At 46.4% G+C, this 12640-nt stretch overlaps 1 protein-coding gene across 12 annotated transcripts in view; it reads right to left on the bottom strand.

The window, feature by feature from the left end:
• Positions 1-12640, bottom strand: part of scube2 (signal peptide, CUB domain, EGF-like 2) — a 239031-nt gene that overhangs the window by 90753 nt on the left and 135638 nt on the right. For 10 of the 12 annotated variants that reach the window (XM_072466498.1, XM_072466495.1, XM_072466497.1 and 7 more), the window contains one exon: positions 5759-5848. The exons of the other annotated variants lie outside the window; for them this stretch is intronic. In XM_072466498.1, the coding sequence (XP_072322599.1) occupies positions 5759-5848 (90 nt within the window). The remainder of the gene's footprint in view (positions 1-5758; positions 5849-12640) is intronic. 12 annotated transcript variants of the gene reach the window in all.

Consider the following 12640-nt stretch of genomic DNA (forward strand, 5'->3'; position numbering starts at 1 on the left):
GTCCGCCGACTGGCGCCCAAAACGGCGCCAATCAGACGGGCATCGTGCCGCCCCAAAGGTGCGGAATGCTCCGCATCTTTGGGGGCCGAGCCCCAACATTGAGGGGCTAGGCCGGCGCCGGAGGGATTTCCGCCCCGCCAGCTGGTGGAAACGGCCTTTGTTGCCCCGCCTGCTGGCGCGGAAATGACATGTCGGGGCGGCGCATGCGCGGGAGCGTCAGCGGCCGCTGACAGTTTCCCGCGCATGCGCAGTGGGGAGAGTCTCTTCCGCCTCCGCCATGGTGGAGACCGTTGCGGAGGAGGAAGGGAAAGAGTGCCCCCACGGCACAGGCCCGCCCGCGGATCGGTGGGCCCCGATCGCGGGCCAGGCCACCGTGGGGGCACCCCCCTGGGTCAGATCACCCCGCGCCCCCCCCCCAGGTCCCCGGAGCCCGCCCACGCCGCCTTGTCCCGCCGGTAAATAGGTACTTTAATTTACGCCGGCGGGACAGGCAATTTATCGGCGGGACTTCGGACCATCCGGGCCGGAGAATCGAGCGGGGGGCCCGCCAACCGGCGCAGCCCGATTCCCGCCCCCGCCGAATGTCCGGTACCGGAGACTTCGGCAACCGGCGGGGGCGGGATTCACGGCGGCCAACGGCCATTCTCCGACCCGCTGGGGGGTCGGTGAATGACGCCCAAGGTCTTGAAACGTTAACTCTGTTCCTCTCTCCATAAATGCTGCCGGGCCTGCTGCGCTTTATCAGCATTTTCTGTTTTTGTTTCATTTGATGAAATGTTTACTTGCGCTGAAAGCCAAAGATTTTATACCTATTTGAAATGAAAAATGAAATGAAAATCGCTTATTGTCACAAGTAGGCTTCAAATGAAGTTACTGTGAAAAGCCCCTAGTCGCCACATTCCGGCGCCTGTTCGGGGAGGCTGTTATGGGAATTGAACCATGCTGCTAGCCTGCCTTGGTCTGCTTTCAAAGCCAGCGATTTAGCCCTGTGCTAAACCAGCCCCTATTTGCACAATTTCATTGTGAATTTCATTTCATTTACTCAAATAATGGATTGCTAATTGAAACAATGGCATGGATTCTTCAGTAGGAATAATAGTGATTGTTATTGAAGAGCAAATCGGATTGTTGATTCCCAAATTTCTTTCTCCGTCAGTCTGGCCTCAATAAAAGTCGAGATGGATTCGCACGTAAAAAGAAGTTATTTTATTTAGCTTGCAAGCTTAATTCATCTCACAGAAACATAAGAGACATCCAGTCTCCTACATCCCAGAAAGCGAATGAACAAAGAGACAAAGGGATCTCTGCAAATCAATTCAAATGGTATCAAGTTTCACATACTCGACGCCCATAGGTCAGCCTATATCCCTCCTGACCTGTTTGATCTATTCTGATTGGCTCACTTCCAATCCCTTTCTCTGGCCCCTATCAATGCAGCATCACTCTCATAGACACACCTCTTCTTGCTTTTTCCATGCGGTCTCAAATCCCTTTGTCTCTATCTGCCAGAATCAAAGTGGCTTATTTCTACATTACATTAACTAATATCTCTAAAGTAACTATTTTATATCACATTCGTCAGGATGGTAGATATCCAGTTCAACATGGAAATCCGGAATTTGCTGCCCAACGAGCTTTGCTCATCCAGAAACCTTGGTTTAATAATATCTCACCAGAAGGCTTCACATACACATGGATGGAAGGGTAGGAATTTATGGTCCTTATCTATTGATACCAATTAAACACACCAGAAAAAGTTAATGAATTTTTAATGGTATGTTAAGTCTTGCTGCCAAACAACCTCGTTAGCAATGAAAATTCTTATTTTTTTTTACAAATGTGGCTTTTCATTCCTTCAGATTCTCCAATGATTTTGCATCAAATTAAATACTCTAACTTACACTTCCTGATTTAGACTGTATGTTGAATCTGAGTGGTTAAGGAGAAACAAATGTATTTGCTAGAAGCGAGAATGCTCAAATCTATTATTAGGGATGTGGTATTGAGGCACTTAGGCAATTACAATATGATTGGGCAAAATCAATATACCATTTACAAATCATGGAAATCATGTTTGAAAAATCTTTCGGATCTTTGTGAGGATGTAACTAGGAAGAATGATAAAGGAAACCCAGTGGATATCATGGGCGGGATTCTCCAATAATGGGGCTATGTCCCCACGCCGGCGTGAAAAGTGGCGCCAACCACTCCGGCATCAACGGTCCCCGATAATGGGGAATGCTGTCCTTCCTAGGGAACTAGGTTGGCGCCGGAGTGGTCCCCGCAGCTACAGCCGGCCGGCGCGAATTCACGCTACGGCCGACGTATTTCCGCGCATGCGCGGGGGTTACCTTCTCCGTGCCGGCCCCTGGGCAATATGGCGGAGCCCTACAAGGGCCCTGCGCGGAGGAATATAGGCCCCCATGGAACCAGCCTGCCCGCCGATCGGTAGGCCCCAATCGCGGGCCAGGCCACCGTGAGGGCCTCTCCCTGGGGTCGGATACCCCGCCACCCCCTCCAGGACGGCCCCCCCCCTCCACGCTTTCAACGGCCCCCGACCGGTGCGGCGGGAATCCCGCGGGCGCCCGAGAATCGCCGGGGAATAATCGGGAAGCTGGTGGCGGGGTGCGATTCTCACGTCTCCCCGGGGATTCTCCGGCGTGGGGTCGGAGAATCCCGGCCAATGTATTCGGATTTTCAAAATGTATTTGATAATGTGCCACACAAGAGATAATTACAAACAAATTTGGACTTCTGCGATTGCGGGGTGAGAAATCAGCGTGGATTGAGAACTGGTTGGTGGACAGAAAACAGAAAATAAGAATAAATAGGACATTTTCAGGTTAGCAGGCTGCAACTGGTGGGGTACTGCAAGATAAAAGCATATTACTGCGGATGCTGGAATCTGAAACAAAAACAGAAAATGTTGGACAATCTCAGCAGGCCTGACAGCATCTGTGGATAGAGAAAGGAGCTTGGATGACTCTTTGTCAAAGTGCAGGGTACTGTGAGGATCAGTACTTGGGTTTCAGTTCTTTACAGTCTACATTAATGACTTAGATGAGGGGACCATGTATAAAGTATTCAATTTTTCAGTATTTGGAAGTTAGGTGGAAAAATATGCTATGAGAAGGGATATAGATAGGTTGGATGAGTGTTCAAAAACACTGCAGATGGAATACAATTTGGTGAAGTATGAAGTTGTCCATTTTGGTTGTAAAAATAAAAGGCCCCAAATCTTTTTTGAATGGTGAGAGAATGGCAAATATTTCATTCAGAAATATCTTGAGTATCCATTGACGTGAATCACAAAAGGCTAACATCTACAGCAAGCATTAAGGAATGGTATGTGAGCTTTTCTTACAAGGGAATCGGACTAAAGAGTACAGAAGTCTTACTAGAATTATATAGGGCATTAATGAGGTCATGCCTGGGGTACTGTATGCAATTGTGGTCTCTTCACATGAGGGAAGAGTTAATTGGACTCCCCAGGGTGATTGGGGACAGTGGAAGGTGGCAGCCTGACACTAACTCTAGCACCTGGGCACCTTGGTATTGCCAGGCTGACGCGTTGGCATTGCTGAACTGGCACTCTGGAGGTGTCACTCTGGCACTGCCTGTGTGCCCGGGTGGAACTGCCAGGCTGGCAGGGGCATTGCCATGGCACCACCCTGGCAGTGCCAAGGTGGCAGGATGCCCATGCCAGAGATCGGGCCCAGGATTGCCTTGCCCATAGAGTTGGGGGTGAATGGGGGCTCGAGGACCCAGAAGAGGTATGTTGGGTAAAGTTGTGGGGGGAGACCGCAGTGGTGTCATTGAGGGAGGGGATCAAAGGATCAAGACTGCCTTTAAAAATGGCACCCTGATCCGTGAGTAGTCTTTTTGCTAGGTGAGCTGAGCTCATCAGTGTAGGAAATGACTAAAGCGCTGCCTTGATGGAGCGAGGCCAAAACAAGCAGCTAAGTGCTGTTGAATTACGGGGTCTTTCTTGGTGTTGCAGGTGCTGCGAAACACCCCGTTAAACACACCCGTAACTGGACTCTGAACTCTTTTGTTGAATGGCGTGGGCTCCAGAGTCCAGGATCAAATTCAAATGTGGTATTCTTTCACGAAGATCAGTGAGCTGAAACCAAAGCTGCTTAATTCACTTTTCTGGTGCTGTTGACTTCACATAATGAGATAGGCATGCAGAGATTAATCAGTCCCGTCGACAATAGTACAGAATTTCCACTAGAAGCAGTGTAGATGGAGCCAGGTGTCCAACCTGGGCCAAAGCTCCTTGTCTGTGAGGCTGCTAGTTAGATGGTAAAAAGGCAGGCTGACTTTGCAGTATTGCAAAGCAATATTACTGATTCCACAAACTAAAGGGCCATGTCACATGACTCCCACCTTTCCACTCATCTGGGTCTCTGTGGTTGTTAAATGTCTCAAAGATATAGAACTGAAAGCAAGGCAAATCAGTAAATTCCAGTTGGTCAACTTGGTTGATGCCATGCAGATGCCCTTTGTCTGGCTCTCCTTAAATGTGGTCTGTGCAGCCCAGAGTGGGTCATCGGTGTCTCTTCAGAGATAACAAGGCACAATACTGCCAGGTAGCTTTTTTTGTTTGAGGGTAACAGACAGATGTCGATTCAGTTTTGAGACAGCAATGAAGATATTTCTAGTTATATTTTGTAAGAATATATTGGGTACGGTCTCAGTCCCCTCACAATTTATACACAACGATACTAAAGTCGGTGGTGTTGTCGATAGTGTGGAAGGATGTAGCAGGTTACAGAGGGATATAGATAAGCTGCAGAGCTGGGCTGAGAGGTGGCAAATGGAGTTTAATGTAGAGAAGTGTGAGGTGATTCACTTTGGAAGGAATAACAGGAATGCGGAATATTTGGCTAATGGTAAAGTTCTTGAAAGTGTGGATGAGCAGAGGGATCTAGGTGTCCATGTACATAGATCCCTGAAAGTTGCCACCCAGGTTGATAGGGTTGTGAAGAAGGCCTATGGAGTGTTGGCCTTTATTGGTAGAGGGATTGAGTTCCGGAGTCGGGAGGTCATGTTGCAGCTGTACAGAACTCTGGTCCGGCCGCATTTGGAGTATTGCGTACAGTTCTGGTCACCGCATTATAGGAAGGACGTGGAGGCTTTGGAGCGGGTGCAGAGGAGATTTACCAGGATGTTGCCTGGTATGGAGGGAAAATCTTATGAGGAAAGGCTGATGGACTTGAGGTTGTTTTCGTTGGAGAGAAGAAGGTTAAGAGGAGACTTAATAGAGGCATACAAAATGATCAGGGGGTTGGATAGGGTGGACAGTGAGAGCCTTCTCCCGCGGATGGATATGGCTGGCACGAGGGGACATAGCTTTAAACTGAGGGGTAATAGATATAGGACAGAGGTCAGAGGTAGGTTCTTTACGCAAAGAGTAGTGAGGCCGTGGAATGCCCTATCTGCTACAGTAGTGAACTCGCCAACATTGAGGGCATTTAAAAGTTTATTGGATAAACATATGGATGATAATGGCATAGTGTAGGTTAGATGGCTTTTGTTTCGGTGCAACATCGTGGGCCGAAGGGCCTGTACTGCGCTGTATTGTTCTATGTTCTATGTTCTAATTACTAATGGGTCAACATCCCAAAATTCCCTACCTAGCCGCACTGTGAGTATAGCCACACACTTACAATCTTATTATCTTATAATAGGCAATGTAAAAATAGGTCTTTAAAGGAACAAACAATAACCATTTGCAAATCTTTCTTTTACTTACCTGAGCAATGAGTAACATCTTTTATGTTCTGACCAACATGCTGACATTGTGAAGACACGCCACATCGAATTGTGTAAGAATCTTCAGATTCTGTCGAATACAGCACATTAAAGAAAAAATTGTTCAATTGATAAAACTCTCAAACAAGAGTAGCAACTTCATAACTTAAGACCAATGGCATTTATGGGGGTGATTTTCTGGCCCTGTTTCGTTCTGATGCAAATTCCGTTTGGGCCGAAATATCTCACGTGAGGGCCATAACATATGGGCTGCACAGACCAAATTAAAAGGGAGATATGCAAAGGGCATCTGCATAGCATAACCCGAGTTGACATAACTTGTGATGGGGAGAACGCAGAATGTGATATCCCTGCTCTCCCAATTGGCGACGTATTCAGGTTCACGCCAGGAAGGATGTGAACCTGATTACCATTTCAATCTTCAAAATGCCGAATCTTCCAAAAATGGAGACCAGATGTTATGACCACGCCAAGCTCTCAGAGGTCACTGTAGCCCCCGGGTGGTTAGGGACATGGAAGGGCAGTGCCGTGACACTGCCACCTGGCACCTTAGCAGTGCCAACCTGGCAGTTCAGGAGGAACCTGAAGTGAGTGGGGCCTGAAGGGGATGTAAAAAAGGCATGTAAAAAAGGCAATATTACAATAATCATGGGGGACTTCAATATGCAGGTGGACTGGGAAAATTAGGTTGGTAGTGGATCCCAGGAAAAGGAATTTGTGGAATGTCTAAGAGATATTTTTTTGCGGCAGCTTGTGACAGCCTACTAGGGAACAGGCAATTCTGGATTTGATGATGTGTAATGAGGCAGACTTGATTAGGGAACCTAAGGTGAAGGAACCCTTAGAGAGCAGTGACCACAATATGATAGAATTTACACTGCAGTTTGAGAGGGAGAAGCTGCAATCAAATGTAACGGTATTCCAATTAAGTAAGGGTAACTACAAAGACATGAGGGAGGAGCTGGCCAGAGCTGATTGGAAAAGGTGCCTAGCAGGGAATACAGTGGAACAGCAATGGCAGGAGTTTTGGGGGGGTTTTCAGGAGGCACAACAGAAATTCATCCCAAGGAGGAGGAAACATGCTAAGGGGAAGACAAGGCATCCATGGCTGATGAGGGAAGTTAGGGACAGCATAAAAGCGAAAGAAAAAGCATACAAAGTGGCGAGGAGTAGTGGGAAGCCAGAGGACTGGAAACCTTTAAAAGCGAGCAGGACAATTAAAAAAGCAAAAGGGGGGAGAAGATGAAGTATGAGTGGAAGCTAGACAGTAATATAAAGGACGATAGGAAGAGTTTTTTTCAATATATAAAAGGTAAGAGAGAGGCAAAAATAGACATTGGATCACTGGAAAATGTGGCTGGAAAAGTAATAATAGGAAACAAAGAAATGGCAGATGAACTGAATAGTTACTTACATCAGTCTTCACAGTGGAAGACACCAGCGGGATACCATAGCTCCAGGAGAACCAGGGAACAGAGGTGAGTGCAGTGACCATTACTAAGGAGAAGGTTCTGGGGAAACTGAAAGGCCTGAAGATGGATAAATCACCTGGACCGGATGGACTATATCCCAGGGTTCTAGAAGAGATAGCTCAGGAGATTGTGAAGGCATTGGTGATGATCTTTCAGGAATCACTGGAGGCACGAAGGGTCCCAGAGGACTGGAAAGTGGCTAATGTAACACCACTGTTTAAGAAGGGAGGGAGGCAGAAGACAGGAAATTATAGGCCGGTTAGCTTGACTTCGGTCATTGGTAAGATTTTAGAGTCCATTATTAAAGATGAGATTGCGGAGTACTTGGAAGTGCATGATAAAATAGGACTGAGTCAGCACGGCTTCGTCTGACAAATCTGTTAGATTTCTTTGAGGAAGTAACAAGGAAGTTAGACAAAAGAGAACCAGTGGACGTGATTTATTTAGATTTCCAGAAGGCCTTTGGCAAGGTGTCGCATAGGAGACTGGAAAATAAGTTAAGAGCCCATTGTGTTAAGGGTAAGATCCTGGCATGGTTTGGCTGACTGGCAGAAGGCAGAGAGTGGGGATAAAGGGGTATTTTTCAGGATGGCAGTTGGTGACTAGTGGTGTACCTCAGAGGTTGGTGCTGGGACCACAACTTTTCACAACATACATTAATGATCTGGAGGAAGTAACTAAAGGCATTGTTGCTAAGTTTGCAGATGATACAAAGATCTGTAGAGGGACAGGTAGTATTGAGGAAGCAGGCGGGCTGCAGAAGGACTTGGACAGGCTAGGAGAGTGGGCAAAGAAATTGCAGCTGGAATACAATGTGGAAAAGTGTGAGGTTATGCACTTTGGAAGGAGAAGTGGAGGCATAGACTATTTTCTAAATGGGAAGATGCTTAGGAAATCAGAAGCACAAAGGGACTTGGGAGTCCTTGTTTACGATTCTCTTAAGGTTAACATGCAGGTTCAGTCGGCAGTTAGGAAGGCAAATGCAATGTTAACATTCATGTCGAGAGGGCGAGAATACAAGACCAGGGATGTACGTCTGAGGCTATATAAGGCTCTGGTCAGACCCCATTTGGAGTATTGTGAGCAGTTTTGGGCCCCGTATCTAAGGAAGGATGTGCTGGCCTTGGAAAGGATCCCTGGAATGAAGAGCTTGTCGTATGTGGAATGGTTGAGGACTCTAGGTCAATACTCGTTGGAGTTTAGAAGATGAGGAGGGATCTTATTGAAACTTACAGGGTACTGCGTGGCCTGGATAGAGTGGATGTGGAGAGGATGTTTCCACTTGTAGGAAAAACTAGAAGCAGAGGACACAATCTCAGACTAAAGAGACGATCCTTTAAAACAGAGATGAGGAGGGATTCTTTCAGCCAGAGGGTGGTGAATCTGTGGAACTTGTTGCCACAGAAAGCTGTGGAGGCAAAATCACTGAGTGCCTTTGAAACAGAGATAGATAGGTTTTTGATCAATAAGGGATCAGGGGTTCTGGGGGAAGGCAGGAGAATGGGGATGAGAAAACTATCAGCCATGATTGAATGACGGAGCAGACGCGAGGGGCCGAGTGGCCTAATTCTGCTCCCGTGTCTTATGGGATGGGCCTAAGGGGGTGAAGCCAGGGCAGAGCTTATAGATGACGGATCCCAAAGCCAGAAGTCCTGGGGAGGGGGAGCGGCTTGGGGCACTGGCCTGCCCTTCACAATGATGCCGCAAAACATGCCCCCATCGAAAAAAAAAATCACAAAGTATGCAAAGATCTCGACGGAAACCTGCCTGATTCTCTGGGGAGAAATATGCTGACTTTCAGTCAGAACCTGACACGTTGCCATTTTTGGGGGAAATGCCACCCCATATTTAGACATATTTAAAAACACAACTACTGGCTATTTAATATCTAAAAAGAATAATCAGAACATATTAATGTCAAAAATGTGGCTTTAATCATGGAGAATTATCCATTCAATGGGAGTGTAAAAATCCCAAATTTAGAGTAAGTACAGACAAAATGAAGAAACATGGGCTTGATTAGCATCTTTGGCATACATCAGGTGGGCAGTGGATGAAACAATGTAAAATACGTGTCTAATGTCACCAGCAAGAGTCCCAAACCATTCTGATGGCGAGATCTTTGCATTCAGCTGGTGAGGTGCAAGTGCATGACAGTTTGGTGTTTTGAAGGGGGAGGGGAAGAATTCAGCAGGTCTTCCACAGATCACAGGCTTGCAGCAAGGCCCTTATCAGTGGGTGGGAGTGATGACACTGAGCATTATTGAAAGAAATTGGATGTAAAATGCAGATATGCAATTCTACGCATCTCACTTCCCAAAAAGATGCAAATAAATTATTTCTAATGTTACAGAGCTAAGTGCAGTGATTTCTTTAAGAGACATTGGGCTGGATTGTCCGATTCTGCGACTATGTCCGCAGGATCTGTCTGGCCTTACGACAAAACGTTGGCACCGCCTCCGCACCGATCCTCCATCCGGTGGGGGGAGGGGGGCTAGCAGCCTCGCCACATAAAGCCCCCGCAGAATGGCCGGGTCCACGGCCACGCCTGCTAAAAACCGCCCCTTGTGACCCTCTTAGCCACCCCCGGACCACCCCCCACCAGTCCTCCCAGCCCCCGCCGAAGCCCGCCCTGCCAGTGGAACAGCTCCCCGCCCCCCCCCCCCCCCCCCCCCCCCCCCCCCCGACTGGGACGGTGCTGGACATAGTCCACAGCCACCACATGAGGTCCCCGAAAGTTGTGAGGACACCCGCCCCACCCCATCGGGAACTTGGCCCATCGAGGGGGGCTCAGTTGACGTCCTGAGGCCGTCCCTACGGCTTGCAGCATACACCTCGAGTACGCCGTTTTTGAGGGGCGGAGCAACAAAAAAAACGGAGCCACCCCTGTTTCCAGCGTAAAAACGCATTCTCCGGCCGATCGCGATTTCGCCGTTGACGATTGGAGAATTCAGCCATATTTTTCAGGCCATTTCCTGCTCCATGAAATAGGTGGTTCCACCATTAGCTGTCAAACATAATTGCCTGAAAGCAGCCTTGGACCCCTAACATCATCATTGAATTTGATTTGCTTTGAATAATAGAAGTTCGGAGGACCACTGGCTAAATTAAATCAGTCCCTTCAAAAATTGCAGCAGGCTGAAAGTCAGTTTATTTTTGTTCTGTCGGTCTCACACCTACCTCGTCCTAGCTGAAAAATGGGATGACAGAGACACCAAGTTTGGGGTCTTATTGTGAGTCTCTCATCAAAATTGCATCGGAAAATGTGGAAAGTCAAGACATTTCTACAATCTGGATTTCATGAGTTCTCTCTCGCGGGCTATACCAGGTTAGATATTTTATTGCACATTGCTGGGGCAGGATATTTATATTGACATCAGTGGAATACAATAATCAGTACAGATTCGTACAACTCAAGATATTCCTACCTACCTAGATTTTCCTCAGTCAATGTGACACTGGTGGATGTTTGTAAGGTTACAAGTATTTTGGTGCAACCAAATGAAATATATCATCAACATGTGTAGATGCAGGAGAGTATATGAATGTTATAAACTATCACAGAAGTGTAATTATATCATACGATTTGAAGTCTTGTTACATTGATCATAATTAAAAATGTTAAATAAAATTTGTGACCCTCTTAATACAACTCATCGTTCGGTAAAACAAAACTTGAGTATTGCCGAATAAAGAGAAATGCTGTTGAAGCTTTTTATCTTGCACTCATCAGAATTGATTGCAAGAATACCAAATCTAAAGGGAACAACAAATAATATTGCATGTAAAGAGGGTGCTTATTGGTTGGTAAGAGGACTCCGACTCGTTGAGGCGTTTCCATGGCGAATGCACAAAGGAACCGTTAACTGCCGAGCTATTGTTTAAATCAGAGTCCTCTTGCGAATCTGTCCTGATGAGCGAAAGATGGAAGATCTTCAACAGCATGTCTCTTTTTTTGGCAATAACCATCTCTATCCTTTCCTCTACTTTTCAATTTTCCACTTTTTCTCAATGGAGAATTTTTCATCCCCCACTTATATTCTCGCCGAAAAACTGGGTTAGTAGACGGTTTACTTTTTCAAAATAACCTACTGCTCACTAAGCTGCATGAGTGCCTTACTCAACTATTGCGCGTCTTGAAATGGGTAGCCACCAAAATGGCCGATAACCTTATTAAAATTGGCTTTACACCCAAGACTATTTTCAGGCACTAATTTTTTTTCTTATAAATTTAGAGTACCCAATTATTTTTTTTCCAATTAAGAGGCAATTTAGCATGGCCAATCCATCTACCCTGAACATCTGTGGGTTGTGGGGGTGAGACCCACGCAGTCACAGGGACAATGTGCAAACTCCACACGGACAGTGACCCGGGGCTGGATTGAACTCGGGTCCTTGGCGCCGTGAGGTAGCAATGCTAACTATTGCGCCACTGTGCCGCCCCTTTTAGGCACTAATGAGCTGAGTGAACATGATGCACACTTCTTCCATTGTTACTGAACATAGCACAGCCAAACCAACAACCCTTAAGTATAGGCCGCTCCAGAAGTTCTGAGTAAAAGCCTATTACACTGATAAATGCTCAATCTGGCACCAAAAATGTCTTCAAGCCTGTTAGCAGTCTTCTGCGCCAATTACTTCCTGAGATTTTCTTGTCTCTTTTTCAAAATCATGTACGCTCCTCTCTGCAAAGTAGCCAAATATTTCCTGTTCCCTTCCTGGATTGGTGAGCTATCTATCAGCCCTCATTGAACATTGCTAGCTCATGTTTGTCGATGAGGAATAATAATGAAAATGGTACAAACCTCCCACTGGTGCATGGCACAAATGGTACATGCCTCCCTCTTCCCTGGTCCATAGCTGTATAATTATCTACACAGTTTCAATTTAATTCTGACATCTCTCTTACATAAGAGTCCTTCCTGCGCATTTCCTTTGTTCCCATTTACTTTATTTTATTTTTAGTATTTTGGTCCATGGACCCATAATCGGGGTGCACCTTTGAGGCGAAGATTCAAAATTTGTCTGTATGTGTGTAGAGAGTGGGGTGGGTTAGAAAGAGGGGTTTGAGAAAGGGGTAGTAGATAGTCATTTACATTTTCTGTCCATTCAATTGTAATACTGTACATACTAAAAGCTTACTTGTGTTTTAATATTACAAACTTGGTGTGGTAATACCAGGTATTGCAGTACCTGAGAGGTGGATGACCATTGGCTAAAACTAGGAGTCTACCATTGGCTAACATACATAGCTCCGCCCTGAGAGGCGGGGTATAAGAACCAATGCCGTCCCAGCAGCCTTGACTTTCTGTATCGAAGCTGCTGGGTACAGTTCTCGCTGATTAAAGCCTATTAGTTATGACTCACCTTGTCTCGAGAGTAATTGATTG

This window comes from Scyliorhinus torazame, chromosome 10 (genome assembly GCF_047496885.1).
Source record: "Scyliorhinus torazame isolate Kashiwa2021f chromosome 10, sScyTor2.1, whole genome shotgun sequence".
NCBI lineage: Eukaryota > Metazoa > Chordata > Chondrichthyes > Carcharhiniformes > Scyliorhinidae > Scyliorhinus > Scyliorhinus torazame.